At 50.1% G+C, this 23,679-nt stretch overlaps 11 protein-coding genes across 11 annotated transcripts; 4 read left to right on the top strand and 7 right to left on the bottom strand.

Moving 5' to 3' along the window:
- Nucleotides 1-2,948: 2,948 nt before the first annotated feature.
- COCSADRAFT_211401 (uncharacterized protein) lies at nucleotides 2,949-3,291 on the top strand. The gene has a single exon (XM_007696665.1). The coding sequence runs from the start codon at nucleotides 3,004-3,006 to the stop codon at nucleotides 3,196-3,198; it is 195 nt and encodes a 64-aa protein (XP_007694855.1). The 5' UTR covers nucleotides 2,949-3,003; the 3' UTR covers nucleotides 3,199-3,291.
- Nucleotides 3,292-3,769: 478 nt separating this feature from the next.
- COCSADRAFT_155737 (uncharacterized protein) lies at nucleotides 3,770-4,357 on the top strand (the record flags this gene model as incomplete). Its single annotated transcript, XM_007696664.1, has 4 exons — nucleotides 3,770-3,881; nucleotides 3,956-3,993; nucleotides 4,062-4,119; nucleotides 4,176-4,357. The coding sequence occupies 4 exons, from the start codon at nucleotides 3,770-3,772 to the stop codon at nucleotides 4,355-4,357; spliced, it is 390 nt and encodes a 129-aa protein (XP_007694854.1).
- A 277-nt stretch (nucleotides 4,358-4,634) lies between these two features.
- Nucleotides 4,635-6,545, bottom strand: COCSADRAFT_76254 (uncharacterized protein; the record flags this gene model as incomplete). The annotated part of the gene is made up of 10 exons (XM_007696663.1): nucleotides 4,635-4,732; nucleotides 4,810-4,905; nucleotides 5,018-5,286; nucleotides 5,344-5,365; nucleotides 5,414-5,437; nucleotides 5,486-5,639; nucleotides 5,695-5,736; nucleotides 5,791-5,855; nucleotides 6,123-6,213; nucleotides 6,291-6,545. The coding sequence occupies 10 exons, from the start codon at nucleotides 6,543-6,545 to the stop codon at nucleotides 4,635-4,637; spliced, it is 1,116 nt and encodes a 371-aa protein (XP_007694853.1).
- Nucleotides 6,546-6,691: 146 nt separating this feature from the next.
- Nucleotides 6,692-7,516, bottom strand: COCSADRAFT_32263 (uncharacterized protein). The gene is made up of 2 exons (XM_007696055.1): nucleotides 7,236-7,516; nucleotides 6,692-7,140 (listed from the first exon to the last, which is right to left on the bottom strand). The coding sequence occupies exons 1-2, from the start codon at nucleotides 7,470-7,472 to the stop codon at nucleotides 6,928-6,930; spliced, it is 450 nt and encodes a 149-aa protein (XP_007694245.1). The 5' UTR covers nucleotides 7,473-7,516; the 3' UTR covers nucleotides 6,692-6,927.
- Nucleotides 7,517-7,842: 326 nt separating this feature from the next.
- On the bottom strand, nucleotides 7,843-8,643 carry COCSADRAFT_76619 (uncharacterized protein; the record flags this gene model as incomplete). The annotated part of the gene is made up of 1 exon (XM_007696662.1): nucleotides 7,843-8,643. The coding sequence occupies one exon, from the start codon at nucleotides 8,641-8,643 to the stop codon at nucleotides 7,843-7,845; it is 801 nt and encodes a 266-aa protein (XP_007694852.1).
- Nucleotides 8,644-9,448: 805 nt separating this feature from the next.
- COCSADRAFT_78250 (uncharacterized protein) lies at nucleotides 9,449-10,642 on the top strand (the record flags this gene model as incomplete). The annotated part of the gene is made up of 2 exons (XM_007696661.1): nucleotides 9,449-10,260; nucleotides 10,318-10,642. The coding sequence occupies 2 exons, from the start codon at nucleotides 9,449-9,451 to the stop codon at nucleotides 10,640-10,642; spliced, it is 1,137 nt and encodes a 378-aa protein (XP_007694851.1).
- A 348-nt stretch (nucleotides 10,643-10,990) lies between these two features.
- COCSADRAFT_76422 (uncharacterized protein) lies at nucleotides 10,991-14,266 on the bottom strand (the record flags this gene model as incomplete). The annotated part of the gene is made up of 4 exons (XM_007696660.1): nucleotides 10,991-11,465; nucleotides 11,520-11,859; nucleotides 11,913-14,139; nucleotides 14,219-14,266. 4 exons carry the CDS (start codon nucleotides 14,264-14,266, stop codon nucleotides 10,991-10,993), a joined length of 3,090 nt encoding a protein of 1,029 aa, XP_007694850.1.
- Nucleotides 14,267-14,773: 507 nt separating this feature from the next.
- Nucleotides 14,774-15,235, bottom strand: COCSADRAFT_166536 (uncharacterized protein; the record flags this gene model as incomplete). Its single annotated transcript, XM_007696659.1, has 5 exons — nucleotides 14,774-14,810; nucleotides 14,859-14,950; nucleotides 15,015-15,061; nucleotides 15,108-15,171; nucleotides 15,233-15,235. 5 exons carry the CDS (start codon nucleotides 15,233-15,235, stop codon nucleotides 14,774-14,776), a joined length of 243 nt encoding a protein of 80 aa, XP_007694849.1.
- Nucleotides 15,236-15,380: 145 nt separating this feature from the next.
- On the top strand, nucleotides 15,381-16,673 carry COCSADRAFT_211272 (uncharacterized protein). The gene is made up of 2 exons (XM_007696658.1): nucleotides 15,381-16,008; nucleotides 16,181-16,673. Exons 1-2 carry the CDS (start codon nucleotides 15,772-15,774, stop codon nucleotides 16,238-16,240), a joined length of 297 nt encoding a protein of 98 aa, XP_007694848.1. The 5' UTR covers nucleotides 15,381-15,771; the 3' UTR covers nucleotides 16,241-16,673.
- Nucleotides 16,674-16,842: 169 nt separating this feature from the next.
- On the bottom strand, nucleotides 16,843-17,534 carry COCSADRAFT_21757 (uncharacterized protein; the record flags this gene model as incomplete). Its single annotated transcript, XM_007695884.1, has 2 exons — nucleotides 16,843-17,432; nucleotides 17,501-17,534. The coding sequence occupies 2 exons, from the start codon at nucleotides 17,532-17,534 to the stop codon at nucleotides 16,843-16,845; spliced, it is 624 nt and encodes a 207-aa protein (XP_007694074.1).
- Nucleotides 17,535-19,175: 1,641 nt separating this feature from the next.
- Nucleotides 19,176-23,095, bottom strand: COCSADRAFT_106209 (uncharacterized protein). The gene is made up of 2 exons (XM_007696657.1): nucleotides 22,729-23,095; nucleotides 19,176-22,673 (listed from the first exon to the last, which is right to left on the bottom strand). Exons 1-2 carry the CDS (start codon nucleotides 22,976-22,978, stop codon nucleotides 19,552-19,554), a joined length of 3,372 nt encoding a protein of 1,123 aa, XP_007694847.1. The 5' UTR covers nucleotides 22,979-23,095; the 3' UTR covers nucleotides 19,176-19,551.
- Between the last annotated feature and the right edge of the window lie 584 nt (nucleotides 23,096-23,679).

Raw genomic sequence — 23,679 nt, 5'->3', positions numbered from 1 at the left:
ACCCCCCCCCCCCCCCCCCCCATCTCTCTACCGTGCAGCTATTTTCCTATTCCTGGATCCATTACTTGAGCGGAGTCTGAACTAATATTCCCTCTCCTCCCCACGTTTCCAAAACTGAAAAAAATGATTCAGCGTTCCTTCCACTATCCGCAGCGCCCACCCGAATGCTACACACGCTCCCGTCTTCCCCGAGTTGCAAGCGCCTCCCCGAAGCAAACGCCACGCATGCTGGCTGCACGCTTCCAAGCGGATCCTCCCGGGCTTTTGTCATACATATGCAGAAGAAGAGGAAGAAACGGCTTGGTAGCGGCTGAACCGGTGTAAAGCGCTTGAACCGGTATGTACGCTTTGAGGCACATGTGCTGGAGATGATAGAAGGTTCGAGTACAGTGTTAATCTAGGGCTTTGGGGGTGAGCTTGGAATCGATCAGTATGGTTTTTGTGGATCGAGACTGCTGGTACCAGACTTGATGAAAGGGGGTGATGTGTTGGTTAGCTCAGAGTATGATTGTTTGTGGACTTGCTCACGGAAGATATCACCAAGATGTGGATGATAGACTAATTCTTCTCTGAAGAAGTATTGTTCTGTCAAAGTAGCTCCACAACAGCGCTACATATCAACATTCAAAAGCAAGCCGGAAGCTGTAAGCACAACTCACACAGTAGGCAATTTGATCCGAGCCCTTGTTTCATTGCAAGTACTTTACTATGTAGTCATGCTAAATGTGTACCACACTTATCCCCCATCATCTTCCTCGACCGCCTCCGTCCTTATGACCCGAGTCCCCTCCCTCCAACCCCAATCCACCACAAAGCCACTCCTCCCAACCCAGCCTCCCATCCTCTGTATTTCCCAAATCGGCATGCCTCCACTCAAAACTGCTCTCGTTCCACAGCATACGCGTCACACAGGCGCATGCGGGCTATAGTACCCGCTACCGTTCTGCTGTGTAATCAAAGCTGCTTGAGCGGCACGACGATGCCTCTGTTGAATGGGGAATGGAAGGTGTAACTGTCCAAACGGGGGTCCTTACGGCAAGGAAAACGGTGTGGGATGCGGAGGGTCAACTGGTTCCCCGAAGGTATCATAAGGGATTTGGGGGTTGGAGGGAAAGGTTGGAGTGATGGGAGTGATGGGGGAGCGTTTTCAATATTTGGGAATGGAGTTTGGGATGGTGTGAGGCGCCGTGTGCTGTGACAGAGTTATGTGTCAAGGGTGACTTATTTGCTGAGATTCCTCGACGATCATCTTAACATACGCATTGAAATTTATGTGGTTTGTAGTTCTACGTTATGTACGGCATGTAGGTGTGGGGTAGGCTTAGCGCATGAGCTTGGGATTGATAAAGCGTACCCAAAGCGGCAGTCGATACATCAAGCATGCATATTTGGGTGTGGGTAATGTTTTGCAGATATCAAGTTCGTATGAAGATTGTATCACCGAATGCTGCGTACTCGAGGATCTGGAGCGTGCTACATGGGATAGAGCGGGGTTGATGAATTAGAACGTGGTTACGTCTGAGGGGATGCAGATGGATTGTTGGAAGTTTGCATGTGAAGATGCATTGGAGCATTCTATTTATCTTCCATTAGCGTCAGCACACAGATTTTGGTCTTTGCGCTTTCAGTTAGCTAACATGTCCCCCATCAACATGTGATAGTACTTCAGTGCAAACGTATACTTCCAGGTACTCGGTTTATCTGCATGAACTAGGGTGATATTGAGATATGCACTCAAAGGCCTTTTGAATTGAATTCTCACTACATCCTGGTAGAGACTAATGCAGAAATATCCATTGCGTGTTTGTGGTGTGCGTGAAGAGCTGCGATGCATCAGGGACCCCCACAGCGTGTTGCGTAGGACCAACGCACGGCGCACTCTTGGCCTGTCACTACACATCCCCAGAATATGTTTAGTATAGCTTCAAATCAAAGAAACAGCAAGCCGCCCAGTGGGAAATGTTTGTAGCAAATTTCATCATGCCTGTGCTCGAATGTGCGTAACACTGTTAGCAACAGGGATAAGGGTGTGGCTGCAGTTCAGAGACTTTTGTCATCTACAAGATAGAAAAAATAAGCAATCATTTTTGAGAAATTTCCAGAAGAACTGAGGGAAATTGCTTGGGATGGATCAAAATATGAAGGTTTGTAGTGATGCAACCAAGATTTGCCACTTAGACACGCCACAAGATGACGAATACAGCAATTGCCATATTGCCAAGAAGAATCTTACTCCACATTTACTGCGCAGCTGTCGCCAGAATGTGCCACGTTCCGTGGTTGTGGAACGATTTCTTGTCGCCTGGTCGCCGTTTTCGTTCGTCATGGGCCACGAGCTATCTTTGTGCAATCATGCATCTAGAAGGGCCGTGCTTCTCAGATAGTGTACAGCTAGAGGACACAACGGCCCATATCTAACTATGGCTTCAGGAATTTTTATCGTTATCTTAAGCTAAAGGTTAATGGTATCTTAGGAAGGCTTAATAGGTGTACGAATTAATAAAATTGAACAGCGGGCCAGTGTGTCCGCGCTGTGAACCCCAACGATCTAACGGAATGAGAAAGACATCAGACAAGCAATCTGCTATTTTCACGATGTCTGTCAGTGATTAAACTAAGGGGCTTGCAACCTGGCCCCACTGCTGCAGTTCCCTGCTGCTCAATTTAGACTCTATTTCTTGGTTCACACAGCCAAAGAAGGGAAAGTCGGATACAGTACCCGGCGAGTGCATTGATACATACCGTTACATATAAAGAGTTGCGAATCGTGCCAGAAGTATGGTGCTCACGTTTCCCCGCATTCTCCGCATCTTGCTCAGACTCGGTACTCTAACTGCCTGTCACGAATACGGCAAGACCACGTGCCTCCATCATCTTTGTACTTGCTGTACCACAGGAGCGTCTTGCAGGTAAGTAGCTTCAGCTCATCGCCTTATAGCAGCTAATCAGAGGGATAGCTCTCGTCCCCTGTTCTAAGCTCCGATTGTCAATCAACACAACAACATGTGCTCTTACAACAAAATCACCTTTTTCTGCCAACACTTCGAGTACCGAGTCGCGAAGCATTGCCATTTTGCGAGAAATGACCCCGGTCACCAATGCTTTGGCGCGTGGACCATCAAACGTGAATGGGATGAGCCTCAAGAACTTTGCAAAGACTGCGCAAAGCAGCAAATATATTCTCCCAGTGCCATGTGACGCTCAGTCGACATATGGCGTTGGCGGCAGAAAGTGAAATCCTGGTGTATGATGGTGGTGTATCTTCTGAGAGGGTTTATGGAGATTCTGTAACAGACTTTAATGTTTCTTCATCCGGTTGGATGATATGAGTAGCGTTTCCTAGCGAGGTGATCTGGGCGCATAACCGTGGCTTTCGCTGAATGACTAGATTGGTATTTTGGGGGTTGGGATTGACTGTATACGATCTATTTTTGCATGTACATACGATTCAGTATCAGGTAAACGCACGTCTATCGCTTTGTCCGGCGTAAAAAATAGATTTGAATTACGAACGATAAAGCAACTTTGCCAGACAGAATAGCTGACGAGGTATTTCTCAGGAATCAGTCTGAAAACCAGTCTTGCAATTGCAACAACAAATAGGAAGCCGAGCAGAAAATGGTGCAATGAAGTCCGCGACAGCACTAGCTCAGAACGGTTTGGCGTATCACCCCACTTCACACGCCTCGGCCAGCATCGCGGCTTGGCGGTCCCTGGGTCATTTCCTCGCTATTACCACACCTACACTGGCCTTTTGAATCACCCCACCATGTCCGACGCCGTCGAACCCAAGAAGGAGAAGTTCGCTCCAAAGGAGCCTGTTACGCTGAACCCACCCAAAGATGACATCATCGAGCGGGATTATCTGGCAAAGTGCGATGGTAGGCTTCTCTCTGAATGACTTCCATCTACCTTTTTGTTTCGGAAATACCGGAATAACTAACGATAAGTCTAGGTACGAATGAAGGATACCCGACATTAGTTGCAATCAAGGTAATTATTTGAACCCCTCATCGAGATGCTATCCAGAAGCACGTTCAGCGGAACTAACGGTGATCTAGGGCGATGTCTTTGATGTCAGCGGCAAGGAAACGTATGCCCCGGGAAAAGGCTACCATGGTTTGTTCGCCCAAAAGCCTTCTCAGTGACGACATGCAGCTAATACACCATCCCAGTTTTTGCGGGCAAGGAGCCTAACCGCGCTCTTGGCCTGTCTTCTCTCAAGCCAGAGGATTGTGTATCGGATTACTCTGGGTTGTCTGAGAAAGAGCAGGGCGTTTTGAATGACTGGCACACGTTTTTCAGCAAGCGGTACAATATTGTAGGACGACTACAGGCGGAAAGCTCGAATCTGTAGAAAAGGTTCGTTTTCTCAATATCGTTTCGCGCATGTCACATTGTAGGAAAGGTCATCTATCTATACTTTGGATATCTCCGAATGACAAAGACTTGTTCACGGGATCTCTAGCTTCGAAGCTTAGACTCTTGACATGCATATTTGTATTTGATTATAATTCAACAGCGACTATTCTTCCGTTATCCTTGGCAAAATGACTACTAGACGACCTGATATCCGATATTATACCACTCAAACTTTTACACAACTCCCATATAAACCATCGTGCTCCTGTCTTTCAAGCTGGCGCTTTCACCATCAATCCAATGAGGGATTGCACGACTTCTGCAGCTGCTAATACTGTTGTCTCGCCAGCGTTATCGTATACAGGGGCAACTTCAACTATAAGACCAGTGTGGTTAGAATTTAGTCGGTCTGAACAGGGGGGATCGTGAATACAACAAGATACATACCAACATCAGCGCCGACTACATCCAATCCTTCAAGACCATCCAGGATAGAGAGTAACTCGCGTGTGCTCCAGCCACCAACCTCGGCAGTTCCTGTGGCTGTAGTTTACGTCAGTCACACCGTTCAACGTTAAGTTGCTGGTCACGATCCATTCTCACATTGTAACAATGCAAGTATCGCGCCGCGTAGTGATGTCAGGTCAGAACTCACCAGGAGCAAAAGCTGGGTCCAGCACATCTATATCAACGCTGATATACACCTTGCTATCCCCCACTCGCGCCTTTAACTTGTCGATAATTCCTGATACGCCAATGCGATCAATGTCCCGGGCCTTGATCATCTCAAAACCACAGCGAATATCATTCCGCACATCGCCTTTTGGTCGTAAAATTGCTCCTCGGATGCCAGCGTGAATCGATGTATTCCGGATTAAGCCTTCTTCGTGTGCGATGTGCAGAAACGTTCCGTGGTTGACGCCACTATAATATTCATTTTTAGTGAGTTGTGCACGGAACAAAGGTGGCAACTAGACTTACGCGTAGTGGGATATGCCTCCACCTGTCATACATTAGCAAGTAGTCGTACACAAGGAAAAATTGAACTTACCCAACACCTTTGGATCCCAAGTGTCTGTTAAACAGTCAGCGGAAACCAGCTACAAAGGCTGGTCTGGCGTACCTAAATGGCTGTCGAAATGTATCACACTGACTTGACCCCAGTGGTGATGGGCTGATCGTAGTGCAGGTAGTGTGGTAGTATGATCGCCTCCTAGAGTGATAATCTTCGGTGTACGACCATGCTCGCTTGAGTTGGTGTCTCTGGAAGAGATGATCTTGAAGCCTACAGTCAGTCAAAGTCTCCACTAGAATTAGAGTTGAGCTACGAACCTTGTGAGATCTGTCAAGCTGATTCAGGGCTACTGTGTTGTCCTGTTATATTTTTGAGTCAATCTTGCTTTTGGTGTTGTATACGGGTAGCATTACCAAGAAAGTCAATGGTGCGTCACCGCAGTCGACTATTTTGGCCCAGTCGAAGAACACATTTTCTCCTATCTTAAGTTAATCTTGGGTGATTTTGAGACTGCATATGGTTTTAAAAAGAATTATGAAGGGAAAGTAAGGCGATGCCGAGATGGCAGTTCTCAACAGCAAAATGGTACACAAGTACTGCTGATTCGGGCATGATCCTTCGCAATTGTTACTCGCAGTGGCGTCGTTACGTCCGCCACTTTCACACGTAATAGCTTTTGCACCCAATTTCCATGCTCGAGGAAATGACCGTGGCACCCAAAAGTTTTCACGGCATCTCCACTTACCAGTATAAACGCTCCACAAGGGACCTATTCGACGTGATCCAGCGCGGATACCGCTCGGGCCAAAGCGCGCTCCAGGACGAGCGGTTACAGCCTACCAGCCATCAATATCCGTCTCATTCAAACCTTTACCATATATAATCTCTTCGTTGTTTACGGTACGTGACTTACAGTGTCGAATGGCGCACCAAGGATAGCAATGTCAAACGGCTCAACATCGTCTCCTTCAGGCGCGAGACAATGTATATATGGCAGGTTAGCATATGTCGTTAGCCCTGCAAACTTGGCTTGAGTAACATCGGCCTCAAATAATCCCTGAGGAATAACCTGCTGAGATGCGTATCCCGAGACGGGTGGAAAAGTGATTTCCCGGGTGTACGCTATGGTCAGAAACGGTGCAATGGATAGCAACGATACAAGCGCCATGGTGAAGAGAAGATGCTGTCAGAGGAATTGGTGTGAGGTGGAGAACAGCATGTAGAGCCGTGATGTATCTATGTACCGTGCCTCTATTCTGCTTGTAGCCAATAGCGATAAGGAGCATTCCATTCTCGAACGGGAAGGTACTGCCGACCCGAGTTTCCCCTCACGGTAACGACTGCTAGCCGCGTCTTCCGTTCAAGGGACGGATCATAATCCTTGTAGACATTCTACGATATTCTCGATTGTATGCCACGTCTTCTATCTCTTATCTGTCACAAAATACCCCCAGATCTCATTGGCAGGTGTGATTAGTTACTCGCTTGGTCATAGCCAAGAAAACGGTTGTACCACTACTACGTGATATTGTGTTTTGAACCGAAGTCTTTCAACGGCAAATCATCGCCGTGACTTCACACTCGTACAACAATTTCCCCAACGGCAGACTCGCAACACCAACAACTGTATCCGGGGGCCGGTGCCCATCTGCTTTCTGATCCATAAATTCTATCCATTCCTCGCCCCAGCCCCGCTCCACGACGTCCTTCGCATCTTGCTCCTCGTCACCCGTTTCTTTAACAATGTAGTGTCGGACGAAAATCTAGGGTTGAAAATATGGTCAGCAACATACCGGTAAATTTCCCTTTGTGGTAACTTCATGCTCCTCGAGTTGCGTCAAGGTCTCGGAGGGCGTACAATGTCTCGCGGTGTTGCACCGGCAGCTTCTAAACACTTGTGAATGATTTCATAGGCAGCTTTAGCTTGTGCCTTGATACCAGAAGGCACAGTGTCATCTTTTTGTAGGCCTGTTTGGCCGGCAAGCGTGACCAGGGCGGATGAAACTACTATGGGAGTGACGCAAACTTGAGAGTAGGTAGGTGGTGGCTTTGGCACAGAAGGCGGGTTGAATGCATTGGGCTTTTTGGACGCCATGATGAGGTTGTTGGACCAAGTGATTACATGAATATGTATATTTGTAGATACTCCCTACTACGAGTCCTGTTATGAAGCCATGCCTCGGCATGAGGGGTATACTCGGTTCCACCTGACGTCATCGATCAGTACTAACTTGATAAGTTTATACCTACCTGTTTCGTATTGTTTCTTGGAAAAGAATCGCATGCTACGCTTGCACTTCCTAGTATTAGACATTAATAGTCCAACTACCTCCATGAGACTTTTGCCATTGACTTCAGGTATCGCAACCGTTCCCGGAATACCTCGAGTAAATTCCACTTCATCTGGTCACCTCAAGACAACCCGCATACAATGTCCCTCTACTCACTCAATCTTCACAAATCAATCATTCCAGCTGTGATCGATCTTCTTCCCATCCAACGTCACACCAAAGCCCAAAATGATCACTAAAATGCGCCTTTTCAACCAATCCCGTCCCATCAACATCGATTTTCTCGCCACAGCCTTCCACTTCGCTCGTTTCCAAGATACCCATGGCTGAAGGGGTAAGTTTAAACAGCATAACTTTATCCAAACGGTTGGGCGGGAACGTCTGTTCACCATATACACCCCAAGTATGGCCCGGGTCATTCGGATAAAGATTTTTCCACGCATCAGTAAGATCGTTGGTGCACACAAGGTCGTCATCTTCTGGGAAAACGAGATTGAAGTCGCCGGCGATGACCCCGTGGCCAGCTGCATGAAGGTACGACGCGCAGATGGAAAGCTGAAGTGGTCTGAGTGACGAGTTAATAGGCAGGGGATCCAAGTGGACGTTGATGAATCGAATCTGAAGGGATCTTTTACCAGGAGTGTGCTTGCTTGAATCGTTGAGAAGCATATCACAGCATAAGGCGTCTCGGCCAAAACGACTTGGTAAGGGGATTCTCCAGACAGCGCCGAGCAGAATACCTTCTGTGGCTACCCAAACCTTGGATACTAGGGTGACGCTGATGAACTTCTGGGTTCCAAACGCGGAAGCATCAGCATCACTTGTGTACCAAATCTGCTGGATCCAATGCTCTTCAAGAAGTGCTATAAGAGCATCTTTTGATACTTCTTGTAGGAAAATAAAACTTGCAGCTCCTGTGGTTTTGATAACCTCCAGTAGTGCAGATATACGGGATTTTAGGAACGGTGCATCCATATTTACGTTCCAAGTCACGAAACGGAGTGATCCTGCCCATTGGTGTTTGATACCAGGCTGAGAATTTCTGTCACTAACAAATGGCATCCATCGGTCTTGATCAAAGGTGTGCCACTTTTGGAAGCTAGGGGGTGCTGTACTTGCTGGTAAAGGCGTCTGCTGCCATGATGCGATGTTGGTGCAGATTTGCGATAGCATTGCGAAATTGAGTTTGCGGTATTTTTCAGAGGTTGTAGCATGTAGAAGGGAGGTTGCTTAGTTGTTAATATAGTGGCAGAGTAAAGTGAAGCCATGCTTGTTGTCGCAGAAGTGAAGGCAATAGCGACCTACAACACATTTTCACCAATTGTAAAGAAGTCACTATACTGTACCGTTTTTGCCGATCAAAATTCATTGGTGAAACTGTACATACCACCTATACCGTACCCAAGTACATAGACTATATGGTACATGGATACATCACCGCCCCACCTTTTAGCTGGAACTAATAATGACATCACCACCAATCTTCACGCGACATCACCCCAACATAAACCGATCCACAAACCGATCCACAAACCCAACGAATACCAGAACTTGGTCATACACAAGACACTACATGATTGGATCATAGCACCAACGCAATAAATGCAACCAAAGCCCTTCCATCAGCACCCGGACGAATAAGAAGCACCATGCCGCGCGCCCGTCTCCGTTGCAAATGCGGGGAAACGCTCCATCCAGAACAGTGATATAACCACATGCTCGCGCAACAAATCTCCATGGTAGTGCACTGAAACTGCTCCATGCCCCATCCCCCCCAAAAATGGCGTCCAACTGGTTCAGCACCTCCTCAAAAGAGGCACCTTCAGACCCTCCTGACCTCCGCATCCAAGTCGCCGACCAACGCCCCCACGATTTCTACCTGCAACCCAGCTCCGGGCTAAGTCCCGCGACGAATTCTTCCAACCTACCGAAGATCGCGGTCGATAGAACGCATTCCAAGACACATGTGTATAGTGCTTCGCTCTTCGATGTCGGGATACTGAAAGATACGCTTGTTCCTTCTTTCTCGCTGCATGCGGGTTTGGCGGTTCTGGCGTACGGGGCTGCACGGTACACGGATCGTGTTGAAGCGAAAGACTGGTTGTGGCCTAGTGGACAGGTTGTCAATGCGTGGTGGTCTGCTGTTGGCCGGCGTGTAGCTGCTGGGTACACTGTCTCGCAAGCTTTTAGTCGGTTGTCCTGGCACGAACGGGTTATGCTTACTGGAGTCACGTTATGGGGTGGACGTCTGTTTTACCGCATTGCGAGGCGGTCTATCCAGCGGGGCGAAGACGATCCTCGGTATGTGGAAGTGAAAGAGGAGGACGGATTCTGGAATACTGCGCTCTTCAAGGTTTTTATCCCGGAGGCCTTCTTCCAGATGCTGATCAGTTTGCCGTTTACTGCTCCTTTTCGTCATGAAGGCGCGGTTATGACGGGTTATCATCCTCTTGTCCAGATGCTAGCTGTTGGCTTGTTTTCGTCTGGTTTGGCTCTCGAGAGTATCGCAGACTACCAGCTTGATCAGTACAAGGCCGAGGGCAACAAGGGAATCCTGCGTGAGGGTGTCTGGAGCATTGTCCGTAACCCCAAGTATGTTACTTCTGACGCCCCTATATATCATTCTGAACCCTTCTAACCTTACTCTAGCTACCTAGGTGATGCACTAGTCCACATCTCCTTCATCGTCATGCTGTACGGCTCTGATATGCTCGCACCCATTGAACTCCTGGGCCCCGCCGCAAACTACGCCTTCCTCCGCTTCTTCGGCGGCGATGCGCAAAAGGAGCAACACCAGCAACGCAGATACTCTGCTTCATCTCCTGAGAAGCTTCGTGAGTTGGAAAAGTTCCGCGCGGATAAGAACGCGTTTTGGCCTAGTGTCGATGAGTTGAAGAACAAGTGGCTATGGACTGTACTGGGATTCAGTGGCTTGGGAATTGCTACCGAACAGTTGCTGAGAGCATTCCACTAGGTGCCAATGGTCTTCACTAGCAAGATAGGGAGACGTATATTGTGTACAGGGTACTAATCGCTCTCTTTCTGTTTTCGTATATACATATCAGTTGCATCAGATTCACAATGATCTCCTTAATTTGTTTGCAATTCAATGATACGACTTGGTGGAATTTCTCTAGTGAGTATTCTCCAAACCTGACCTTTTACTATATATAACGTTTGAATACAAATTAGCCGCGTTACGATATCATGTAGTTCTTCTATGGGTGTGCTCTTCATGCAGCCGACAATCAACGCAAACTCAGAAAAAAAATGTATATTACATATGCAGCAGTCATTTTCTCTCCGTTTCTCTGCACCCACGTTATCTAGCACCCAAATCCCATATCCTCAGCGTCTCTCCCTTACCCCCTCGCTTCTTATTACCCTTCTCCTTGCCGCCTTCGGTGAGTTTCAACATGCACTTGGATACACCAGCCAAGCACTCCAATACCTCACTCATCCTGCCAGTTTCTAGCAGACAGCGTTGCAGCCACTCGTTACTCTTGTCGGCTATGACAACGGCAACCTCCATGGCCTTGATAGCGGGGTCCTTGTTCAAGAACCACGATGCAGACTGGAGAACGGAGAGATAGGCAAGAACCATGTCGGGAATGTAAGCCTTGAGGAGATCCCACGTTTGCTCTGTCAAGTAGTGAGGGTCGGCAGCAGAATAAAGAGAGATCGAGGGTAGGAGGGTGTCAAAGATGGTGGAAATGGAGTCTAGAAGAGCCTTCGTATGTTGAGTGTCTGGTTTTGCTTTCGCGCCGGTGGTCTCTTTCTGACGGTCCGCACGGATCCTGAATTGTTTGTTAGCTGGTATGAAATGAGGTACATGAAGAGCGGGGACTGACTGTATGAGTGCTTGCTCCTCCTCGCGCCATTCGCGGAAAAGGACGAGCAGGCGAACGATTTGCTGGAGATTGTAGTATGGCAAGCTGGCCTGGCGCAATTGCATCACCAATTCCCTGTGCTGGTTGGCATCAGGTAATTGTGAAATAGGAATTGCAGCAGCTCGTGCAGCGGCTGAGAGACTATCCCGATGCTCATGGAGTTGACGCTCATCTTGCTCTTCTGCTCCAGAAGCCATCATATCGAAAGGATAACCAGTAAGGGCTTCTGTACGCGACAGCGACAGAGACTCGACGCTGAGATCATCAATGACCTTCTCGGCAGCAGCTAGGCGACCGTTGACTAGATTACATGTTAGCTAAGGAGCGGCATTAAAACTTGTAGACAGTACTTACGAAGGAAGATGGTTAGCGCATTATTGAGGTGCTCAAATGTGTGTTCGTAATCCTTGCCAATGTAGTTGTACCATTGCAAAGCATCAACAATAATCTCGTCTTGCTCGCTAATTTGCTCCCCATCGAATGACCGCTTTATACGCACACCAGGCCACAGGACTTGCTCATGAGGTACGCTGACCGGCTCCAAAATCTTGAAACGCTTGATGGGATTTGTGATGACTGTGATACCTGCACTGTTAAAGTGGGTGAATCCACTATCCCGTGCAGCAAACGTAAAGCTCTGAGACACGACCTGGATAACATCGAGTCGATATGATTCCATAAGCGCAACGCAGTGCCGCTGCTCAGTGCTGTTTTTGATGTCGGGAAGGACGCGTGCTAGGGTATATGCCGCACGCTCTTCGATCAGCTGCGCCGCGTAAAGCGGGATGGCATCGAAACGTTGAGTAAGGCGCAGGAACTCAATGTAGGCAGCGATAACGTTGTCCATAGTTAGGAATTGCTTGTCATGTTGAGTATCCTCAAAGAGTGTATGAAGTCCATTACGGAGGACAATGAAGATGTGCACCAAGATTCGGAAAGCGTGGGGATCTTTTACAAGGTTCTGGTAGTATCGCTCCGCTTCAAAGGTCCGGTATTCTCCCGCTGGCATAGGTGATCGGTCTTCCTCTTGTGAATCTGGGTGTATGATGAGGCTGTGAGGTCGCTTGTCTTGAGCAAACATATCTGCTAAGGCCATGCCAACTTTCAGCATCAGATCGTCAGCATCTCTGCCGATAAGCGCGCCTTGAATGAGCTTGATCGGTGAGACGGCTTGGCTGGCGGTACTCCTCTGCTGCTTTAATATACCAATGACCTTCTCGGGCGAAGCCTCCCAATCTCCAATGTTGGCTACAGCATCCTGGAAAAGGAACTTTTGGGTCAGGCTCTCCGTCACCTTGGTAGGGTAGTTCCTTTGGAGGTACATATCGAACCGGGAAAGAAGGAGGGCGTTGTAATGCGCATAAAGATGGTCGTCCCAAGATCGGCAGACTGCTTGCACTTGCTTCAAGTCTCCACTCAACAGACCGTATACTGCGCCCTCGTAAGGTATCCGTGCCCCCCTCGCAGCGTAGAAACACATGCGGCGGAACAGATAGCCAACAGTTGGCCCGGCAACATTAGGACCACCTTCAGGGTGACTCTCATATGCTGCTCCAATGCTGACTCCGCGCCAGGATTCGTTTCGTTCATAGCACCAGTTGACAATGGTCGTCCACGGCAGTCCACGGCGCATCATCTCGTATGCGACCATCCAAAGGGAACGCTCGTAGTACTCGTCGTTCTTTTCAAGCGCACGCTTCTGCCTAGAGGGAGCGTCTGGGTCGAGCTGAGTAACAAGGTTCGCGGTCTTGTCCGAGGTCTGGATGTTTGTGTTGGTGGGCTTTAATGGCTGTTCGGCACCCTCCATACGCTTCGCCTGCTTGATCTTGGCCTTGGTGTCGAGCCAGCCACTTGTCCATGTATGCGCACCCTTGCCCGAATGCTCCTCGAGTGCTGTAGTAATGGCCTTGACATCACTTTCGCTATCTCGTGCAGTCTGCTCTAACCAGCGAAGAATAAGAGCCTTCTCTTTCGCCTGGTCATCCTCCAGTATGAACCGGTCCCAAATCTCGCTATTCTTGCAGTACCGTGCAGTGCCTCCAGCAGTTTCCAAACGCGCCTTCTTCTCTGCAGCCACATCGGTATCGGGGTCGGGGTGGTAGTGTTCGATGACGAGCTTGAGTAGTTTCCATGTCGCAAGCTCGGCCTGCCATTCTCGAAGCTCCTGGATGTTTGCGGAAACAGGGGCGGTGTTGTTCTCAATCGACGAATTGACGGATTGGGATGACTGAGCGAAGAGGCTCTGGGGCGCATTCTCCGACGCATCTGCCATGCTCTGTATCTGCCGCCGGATAGTTTTGCTCAGACTGCCCTTGTTCTCTGCTTCGGCTGTTCGCTTCAGCTCCTTGACATGAGATTCTGCGACATCCTGGAATTTGCCCACCAACTTGACCGTGGTGTGGTACTTGGCCCTCTTCGAGTCGTTTCCGTGTGTATGCCAGTGGTCGACTCGCTCTGCAAACTTCTCAACTTCTTTGCCCACGCGGTCGGCCATTGCGCGCAGTGGTTGGAGCGGATCGTTTGAGGTGGTGCCATTTGTTGGTCGGGAAGCGCCAAAAAAAAGCGCATTACTATTCGGTGACTGAATCCGGTGTCAGCTGCCATCGAATCTATCTATGTGTGTCGTCGTGGGCGAGGCTGGAAGCTCTTTGATGACTTACCTGTGCTGCAGTCGACTGCGACTGGCGCGAGAAGGGTCGTAACGCCATGTTGGGGGCAAAGGAAGGGGGTGTAAGAGACGGCAGACGACAAGGAGATGGGGCGACTCTAGGCCGGGGTAGTCAGACACTTGTCAATGGGTTAGTGAAGGCCTGGGATGGCCGTGGTTGAGTGTCCTAAGCCCGTCACAAAACAGAAGTCGCGCCCGGACGTGCCTGGCGGGTTAGCGTGTTGCCAAGGATGGCGCGCGCTAATGCAAAAGTACAAAAACCTCGTCGGTGATGCGCTCCGCTGCTCTTCTTTTCTTTACAATGTTTATAACCAATACATGTGCTACTATAGAGTCTCGTCGGAAATTTGTCAGTGTTCTACGACGCGCTCATGCCATGTTAGAGAAACACACTTCCTGGTAAAACCGCCTGGACTTTTTCGGAGGTTTGATGGTGCGGACAAGAAAGAAAGTGTTACATGCCCTTTTTCCACTAACAACTGGTTGTGGTTCTTATTGAGGGAACTAATAATACAAGACCATATCCGGCGGTGATTAAGATTGGGCTCTATGAGATGCCTTTGGCGCGTTGTTGCATTTTGAGCCTGTATTCTGTTAGTCTAGCGGCGACTTGTCGACAGACTTGGCCATACTTTAAAAGCGAGTATTTCGGACAGCTCACGGTGCTTGCATTCACGCCCTGTTTTTCGTAAAAGGCATTGCAGCACTCATACAATGCGTCCACCTAGGGATTGTCAATTGTTTTTCTCCTGGATATCGTATTGTTGCCTCGGGTCATGGGAACCAACCTCTTTTCTGCACTTTTCTTCGTTGTAGTTGTTCCTTTGTATGCAATCTACCACTTAGCTTCACACACGTACAGCATTTCCTGCACGACATACTTTGAATTGCACATGCCCGTGGATGGCACGGAGGGTCTGTCTGCAAATCCTTCTCCATTTCTCCCTATGGGCTTGTCAGTGCGGCTCTCCTACCCAGTTCTTCCACCGTGACATCATAACCATACCATGGTGAATCCGCCCCAAAGTACCGCAAAACTACCACGTCTGATGTACTGAAAGACGACAATTATGAGACAGGAAGCGATTATGTAAAGGACAAAGTCAGGCGGCCGTAGCTTTGCGGATAAGGCAGATGGGCAAGGTGAGGCCGGAGGGCTAGAAACGGCCAAAGCTTGGTGAGCGAGACCCCCACTAATTCCGAAGTGCTCACACCTCAGTCTTGCGCCTTGATCCTTCACAATCGTCTTTTCACGCGTTGCCACCGCTGCTGCAGTCCCATCCGACGCGTTTGCTCGCCCTCACTAGACGCTTCTATCACTCGCCGTGATTTGCAAATCCGCCCGCCAGTATTAAGGTACGACTATCTCCGCACCACACATTGCAGCTTCGTCCCGCGCGGCAAATCGTGCCCTCCTCCTTCACCTCCCGCTCCACCTCCCACTCAACCCGCAACTGACCTCGCACTGAAAGAGCACCCAGTCTACACTTCTTGCTACGCAGCATCACAGTCGCACAACCAACAGCCACCACCCCCACTACCAACATGTCCGAGAACGGTTCCCCCAACAACATGCAGCAGAAGCCCGAGGACGGCGGCCAGAGCGAACACCTGAACATCAAGGTTACGGACAACAACAACGAGGTGTTTTTCAAGATCAAGCGCACCACGGCCCTGGGAAAGCTCATGAACGCCTTCTGCGACCGCCAGGGCAAGAACATTTCCAGCGTCCGATTTCTCTTCGACGGCCAGCGTGTCACTGCCCAGGACAACCCAGACACGGTACGTAGCCAACTTCTTTTTTTGCCGCCTTCCGCCCTGCGCTGCCACCAATCCTTTTTTGTTTTCCCCTTCTTTTTTTTCGCAGGGTACATTGGCCGTTAGCCTAACAGCACACGCACGCACGCACGCAGCACGCACGCAGCACGCACGCAAATGGACTAACACGGCATAGCTTGACATGCAGGATGGCGACACCCTCGAGGTCCACCAGGAGCAGATTGGCGGATGCTGACCAGCGCCACCGATTACATGGCTTTGTCTGGACCTTTGCTGTGTCCTGAATAACCGGCGGCTAGACAACTGACTGTGTATATCTCCCCCCAGCCATCCAATCAACCAACCTTGCGACTTGCCCGAGACATACGAAGACATGATTGCTTTGAGCGAAGGCGTGGCGGAAAGAGCTGACCTTGTCCTTTTCTTCCTTTTTTTGCACTTTTTCCTTTATTTTGCTGTCAGATATGGATATCACGGATTTTCTGGCGTCATGGTACTACCAAGCTCCGTCTTTGGGCGGTCCCCTCTTGGTGTTCTTCATTCAGGTAGTAGCGGTGGCGGGCAGGTGTGTGAGTGTGTATGTGGATGCGCTTTAACGCGGGAGATGATTTGAAATTCACTACATTTACTGTTATTCCAGCTGACCCCTATATGCATTGGGAAACCCTCATGTGTTTGTGCAATGGTACAATGGATTTTGTGACGTGATGACGCAAATTTGCCTACAAAAGCAAAAGGCTAATTGTACATTCCCGTAAACTCTTATATTTATATACAAACGACGAGGTTCATACTTGTGCTCCAACGTCTAGATAACACAACCACCCCATCCCTCCTCTAATCATCCCAAACAGCCTTCTTCCTCGCCTCCCTCGCTTCCGCTTCCCTCTTCTCCCTCTCTTTCTCCTCCACCCGCCTCTTCCTCTCCTTCTCCCTCATAACCCGATCATACTCCCTCTCCTCCTCCGTCCTCCTCGGCGCCCTCACTCCCAACGCCCCCGCAATCATCCTCCCGGCAACCGCCGTCGTCTTCTCCGGCCGCTTATCCAAACTCGCAGGGCTATTTCTGCTCCGCGGTCCCTCAGCCCCAATGTCATACCCCACGTTGTCGCCGTGCGGGTACTCGAATTGCGTGGGCGAGGCGGGAGTCGGGGGTGGGGGGTTGGGGGGTACGTCGGCTTCGTGGGAGGAGGTTGTTGAGAGGGGTTTTAGGGCATCTTGGGGTGAGGATTTGCCGCCGTCTTGTTGTTGGTCTTGTGATGCCTTGCCTTTTTTTGTGGAACTGCTGGTTTCGGTTTCGGTGTCTGAGGAGCTGAGGGCGCCGTCGTCGTCCCAGCTGTCGGCGACGGGCTTGGATTTGGGTTTCTTGAGCGGTTTCTCTGGGTGCGAGGGGGAGAGCTTGAGGTTGCCGAGGGTTTTTGCGATTTCTGTGGGAGAAGGAGGGTTAGTTTCGTAGTCGTTTGTGGAGGAGGGGATTTAGGGTGAAGATGCGTACCTTCTTCGCTGGGTGTCTTGTGGATGGGCGCCATATTGGTTTTTGGATATTCTGTTGTGAATTGCCCCCGTTGCTGATGTCCACACAAGTGTTTGTAAGGGTATATCGATCGTCCGAGGCTCCTCTTTTTCAAGGGTTTCGCAAGGTCAAAGCAACTGCACCGGTCCTTTGTCTAGTACTCTATTCCAAATTGCTTGGAAAGCTGCAGGGATAGGGCTTCGTTAGGTGGCTTTCCTAGCGGCTGGAGATGGAAACTTTAATTCAAGTAGTTCGAAAACGGCGATTCAGTCGAATGTATTAGAGTGAGAGGGATAAAAGAAAATCACTCAAGTCGCAATGAGGCGGGGATATAAGAGGTGGTGTTCGGAGAATTGATGAACCAGGGTATATTTGAAGTCTGTTTGCAAAGGTAAAGCAAAACCAAAGTCAGAGTACCAAAAGTCAAGGAGAAAGAGAGAGACACGCGAAATAAGTACCACTCAAGAAACTCGCAACACACAAGCTTCCCACCTAGCAAGGGCGCGGGGAGACACCGGGGCGGGGCGGGCGGAGGGAGACGCATGCAACCTCGAACCTTGGTTTTCCCTGCTTTGAGGTTCCGGTCGAGAAACAAATTCCCCCCACCTTTTGGCTTGGACTGTGGGGAAAGGGCGCGCGTCACCCCATGAGCACATACACAAACGTTCTTCATTACGTCTGCGCCTCATCTCGCCGTCCCTTTCCGATTAATGCCATCGTTTCCATGCATAGTAGCGGACCCGCCTTTTATTCTTTTCTCGTTACTATGTAGAGTTCTAGAATCACTAGTCTTTTGCCTTGCCACGATATGCTTAGTGAGTTTTTTGTGTCTTCTCTTCTCAGAAAGCATTTTCAGGATTGCTCGGCTAGAGGGTGACGAGAAGTGTGAAGTATTGTATTTCTCAAACTTGTTGTTCTATCGCTTGAACTTCGGTTTTGCATTATAGGGGGGATGCTAGGAAGATGGTGGAAGCGTTCTATACATAGCTACACATGCATCTATATCTCTCCTTTTATCCACTATAGGCCATCTTGCCGCGATGCAATACCATGACCATGCAACTTTCGCGAAGCTGTCAATACATGTGCAATTTTTAGCTACAATTGTATCTTTACATATCCTATGCATATACGTGTGGCGATATGCCCCAAGTATTGCGCATTCAACCACACTCGCTCCAAAATCTCAATAGAAAAATTGTAGGCACATACGACCATATATATTGCGTGTTCCCTTTTAGCCATGATTCTAGACACTCGTAACAACTGACCCAGACCAATGGGCACTGATCGTTACCTCTTTCGCAATGTTTGATTCGTCATGGTGAGATCTTAGGTCTGAAAAGATCTTCAGGGTTTTGTGGAGCGGTAGATCGGCGGATATGGACATGCGTAGGTCTGGGTCGTGTGTTCTAGCTGAACCCTGACTTTGTCACGTGATGCATGAAGAAAAAAGATAACTCTATTTTAGGGCGTTTTTAGATTGTTCATTTCATTGATTGTATGGTATGAATGTATACATGAGACAAGGACCGAGAAGTCCTTAAGGAGATGAGCATGATGAGCGAAGAGAAGCGTACATAGCAATCTCTAAACAAAAATAGACAAGACAGTATTAACAGTCCAACGAAAAGTATTAGTAGCGGGACACCTGCACGCGCCAGAGATTACCACCACTACTTATACTGGCTACTCCTGATATCTCTCGTCAAGAACAGTGATTTCTGCAAGCCGCGCATATGAATGCATAGGCAGCAAGTATATTAGACTAAGCAATTACAAATCGTGAGGCCAATGTAAAATACGCTGCAATGATACAAGAAAGCAGACCGGAACCTAGAGGACTATAATGTCCAAATCCAAAAAAAAACGCCTCTGGTCAGAAATAAATACCCATTGGGTATATTTCTCAAAAGCAGAATGCCAAACCATCCCGAAAAAAAGACCATGCGTCTTGTAAATGCGCAGATAACACCGGATATATGCAAATGCAAGCGACTGCATCATGTCATGTCATGCCTCTCCACGCTGTCTCACGTACTGGAACCAACTCTATCTCCAGAACCGTCGCCGCGCTTACTGAGTTTCTTCTTTGCTTTTCCCTTCTTCTTACTCATAGGTTCGCTGGGTGGTGAATGCGTTCCCCGACTGCCCCCCTGGCTCTCCCCTTGCTTCAAGCCCTTGACCTCCTGGAGCATGTCACGGAAGCCTTCCTCCAATGTTGTCATTCGTGCGAGCATAATTCTGCTCATACGGTTCGAGTCCGAGTCATTGTCGCTACCCTTTTGCTTCTCGCGCGCCTTCATCCTAGCAGCCATTTCGAATTGCGTCGTGAAAGATGCGGGCAGCCCGCTGAGGTTTCCAAAATTAGGGTTAAGCGCATTGTCTCCAATGTCCGACGCTAGGTCCAAGGCAATTGCACTGAAAGACGGTTCTCGTGTCAAGTTGTCGTTTAAGAGCAAATTAGCCGAATTCCTCCGTGGTGGCATGATCGCACGAGGCCGAGAGCCGGGAGCGGGAGGAGGCAGTACCCGCTTAGGTGTACGTGCGCCCGTCCCACTTGAGCCCTCCAAACGACCTGGGGTGGCTGTTCCGGTGGCTGTTCCACTGCGATTGCCAGTCTTGGGCCGTTTTTCGGGTGACACTGCACGAGATGTGCTCATCATGTCTTTGATGGGACTGAACAGGATCGTGCTCGTAGATGTATTTCGATTATGCGTTGGTTTCAACCGCTTCTTGCCAGGCGATGTCGGCCTGCTCTCCCTGAAACTGGACTCTGATGGCGCAATTGCAATTCCTGAAGAGCGCGTCTGCGTCCGCTGGACGCCAGTCATGGGCGTACGGAAGAATTCATCCTCAGAAGACTCGTATCCAGTCTGGGGCTTCTTACTCTCTTTTGGACTAGGCTCACGTCGAGGAGTAACGTTTTGATCGGTACTGGCTTGATCGTCTTCATCATCTCCATCAGCGTCGGTTTGCTGTGGCGCTTCCTCCATGACTGCCTTGTCGACTTCGGGTTCCGACTCTTCTGCGATGGGACCAGTGAGAGGTGTCACAAGCTCATCTGGATCCGACACAACAGCCCTCGCGGCAGCGAGTGGATGCTTTCGCCTTTGCTGACCTGAAGTTCTGGCCCGTCGCAAAAAGGGCCGTTGGCGACCCTCAAGCCGATCCAGAACTGACCGTGAATCATCCTGAGGTGGCGTGTTTTCATCATCGTTGCCCATCTTTCTCATCCAGTCCGACACGACATTACCAGAATTCCTTCTCGGGGTCGGATGCCGAGGAGTGGGCTGGAAGCTAGGGTCGAGGTAGGGCCTACGAAACACTTCTTCCAACGCCTGGTCCTTTTGGAACGTGGTAACAGAAGGCTCGCGCAAGCGGGGGCTGAACAAGTCTATAGGGCCACGAATGCTAAACGCGGGCACGGGGGCTTTTGACTCTGCGCGTCCTCGCCTCTCGACAAGATCGGTTGGGCCATATGCAAGATGCGACAGAATAAGGCGCTCGTAGACGAAGATGACGAACAGAATGGGAAGATGGGTCACCTTGATGATGAACCGGTTCATGCGTAGAAACTTTTTGAACGGCATCGTGTACTTGAGCGGGATCAATAACCATCCGATGATGTTAGTGGGTGGAATATAGGAAAACAGTGCATCCGACTTGACCATGGAAATCGTGTTTACGGCGAACAAGAATTGGTGCTCCTCATCAGCATTCTTGACGACGGCCATGAACGAGTTTGTCAAGACTGTGATAAGGATGGTCACAACAAGGAAATGACAAATGAAGAGGAACAGGGCAAGCAGGGTCTTGCCAAGAAAGTTCATGTCTCCCCAGAGGTCCCAAGCGGCAGGGCTGAATCCCATGACGAGCTGGAAGATTGCATATGCAGCATTTGAGGGGCCCAGATCTCGCTTGAAAGCCAAGCTAAAGGCAACAAAGAAACCACTGCAGCTGATGATGATCAGTACAAGCAGCGCAACCAAGTCAACAGCCATCATCTTGAAGGCAATCAGTAGCTGTGAAAAGTAGCGGTAGTGATCCAGGGCGGAGAAGAGTCGGGGAAACAGCAAGACTGCCGTAGACCCCAATACGTCATATGCCATGGCTGCAACTCTGGTGCTGCTAACGTCTGGCATGAGGATGCCGTATAGACGCAGAATATAGTATGCCATGAACATGAGCAAAATGCCTAGATCAAAGGCATTCCACACGCTCATAATGTACAGACCAAAACCCTGTTCTGAGAAGCCCACCACCTCGTCGAGCATATACCCAGCACTCCAAAACCAAAAGAGGACCTCGAGTCCGGTGATATCGTCAGACTTTTGTGAGAGTACAGCGAGAAACAGGCCCAGCATGATGGCAAAAGAGAGAGTCGAAAACAGATTGCGGTAGCGAGGAACTCGTAAGCGGGAGAGTTTGAAGAGCGATGCATCGTGGGGATCGTATAGCGTCACTGTTCGTCGAAGAATTGTAGCGGGCTGGTTCAGAGGAGGGGAGGGCTTGGTGGGTGGCGCTCGGCGAGAGGGACCAGTTCTCGGCGAGGCGGCGCCAGAGGCATTGGAGCTGCGTGCTTGGGGGGAGTCGGGCTTTCGGTGCAGGCTATCGGCACTAGAGTGGAAGACGATGGTGCCTGCCCAAATAGCTTCGAGCTGGCGCACAACAAGCGGATGGGCGAGAAACTTCTTTGCCTGAGCGCGAATGGCAATCTCGAGGGTCGAGATGCGCGCAGAGCGAGGCCCCTGTCTCGACCAATTTCGGCTGCCTGGGGTCATGTTGCCACGTCCAGGCATGGCTAAGCCCTGCAAGGGATCGAAATCATAGGAGAGCGCATCAATCAGTTCACGGGTCGAAAACTCCTTGAGCAGCCTCACGGCCAGCAGCTCGCATATCAGGGCACGGGTCTTGCTAACTCCCACGTTGCCGGGATTCTCTTCGCCCTCCTTCTTGAATTGCAGACAATTTGCGAGCAGGCAGTAGAGCAATCCGCGCGAGAACTGGTCGGAGCGAAGTTGTTGCTGGATGGGCTTGACGAGGAATTGTGAGACTTGGGGCGAGCGCAGTTGGTCCCAGGAGAGTGTCGTTTCACATCGCTGGACAAGGATGATGCGGATGGCGTGCGTGGTGTTGTAAATGGGTATGCGATCTGTATAGGGTGTCAGGAGATTTGAACATGAGCCGCATCTAAACGGTGCGCCTACCCAAGATTTCGGGGGAGAAGACTGGGAGCAAAGGCCCATCGCGCTGGCGGCGCTGAGGCTGAGGCTGGTGCTCGTCCTCATCCTCATACTCGTCATCGTCGCCGTCGAAATGGGTTACTGCGCCCGGGTTGTGGTCGGCCGGGTCCGATTCGTCTCCATTGTGGCGGCGGCGGTACCTGTCGATTGCGGCGAGCAATGGTGTCGTCTCTGAGGGCCGGCGTGACTTTGAGGCGAAGAATGAGGAGAACATGGAGAGGACCTCTTGTCTCCAGGGTAGTGGCGTCTGTCGTCAAAGTCGGAGCAGACCGAGGGGAGATAGGAGGGAGGGAGGGAGGGCGGGAGAGATATCGGGGCTCGGTGGGTGGAGATGCTAGGCCAGGTTTCACCACGGGGTGGGAAATGAAGCACAGAAGAGGGCGATAAAAGCGCTCTTGCCCATTTTCGTGCCGCACTTGGTCCACTGCCCAGATTTAGGCCGTCATGCGGCATCGTGCCGTCGAGGCATCATGAGGAAGGGTGAGACGCGACCGCCATGTCGTCTCGTCCATGTCTACACGGCTATCCAGCCAATGGCCGGCGGCGCGCACCACATGCAGCCAGGGCCTGGGAGCGTAGGCGGCGCGGAGGGCATACGACGGCCAAGTGAGACAGGCGCAAATGCGACCACGGCCTGCTCCAGTACACCTCTTTTCCTTTTCGCCCCTCGTCATCGACACCGGATGCCTGCATGGGGGTTGGCTTATCGCTCAAGTGGCGCATACATCTGGGGTGCAGCATGCGCACGCCCTCTACGGCCTACTCTACTTGGACGTTAAAAACACCTCAGATCTTCACATACTTGGCTGCCGGGATTCTTACTTTTCGCAATGCTAATCACTAGGCGCAAATACGCAATAGGACCCCGATGCCTCGCTCCCGTTGTGCTCAGCCGCAAGCCACGGAATGCAAATG

Source organism: Bipolaris sorokiniana, assembly GCF_000338995.1.
Source record: "Bipolaris sorokiniana ND90Pr unplaced genomic scaffold COCSAscaffold_1, whole genome shotgun sequence".
Taxonomy (NCBI): domain Eukaryota; kingdom Fungi; phylum Ascomycota; class Dothideomycetes; order Pleosporales; family Pleosporaceae; genus Bipolaris; species Bipolaris sorokiniana.
The sequence above is the reverse complement of the archived record's forward strand: the minus strand, read 5'-3'. Positions and strand labels throughout refer to the sequence as shown.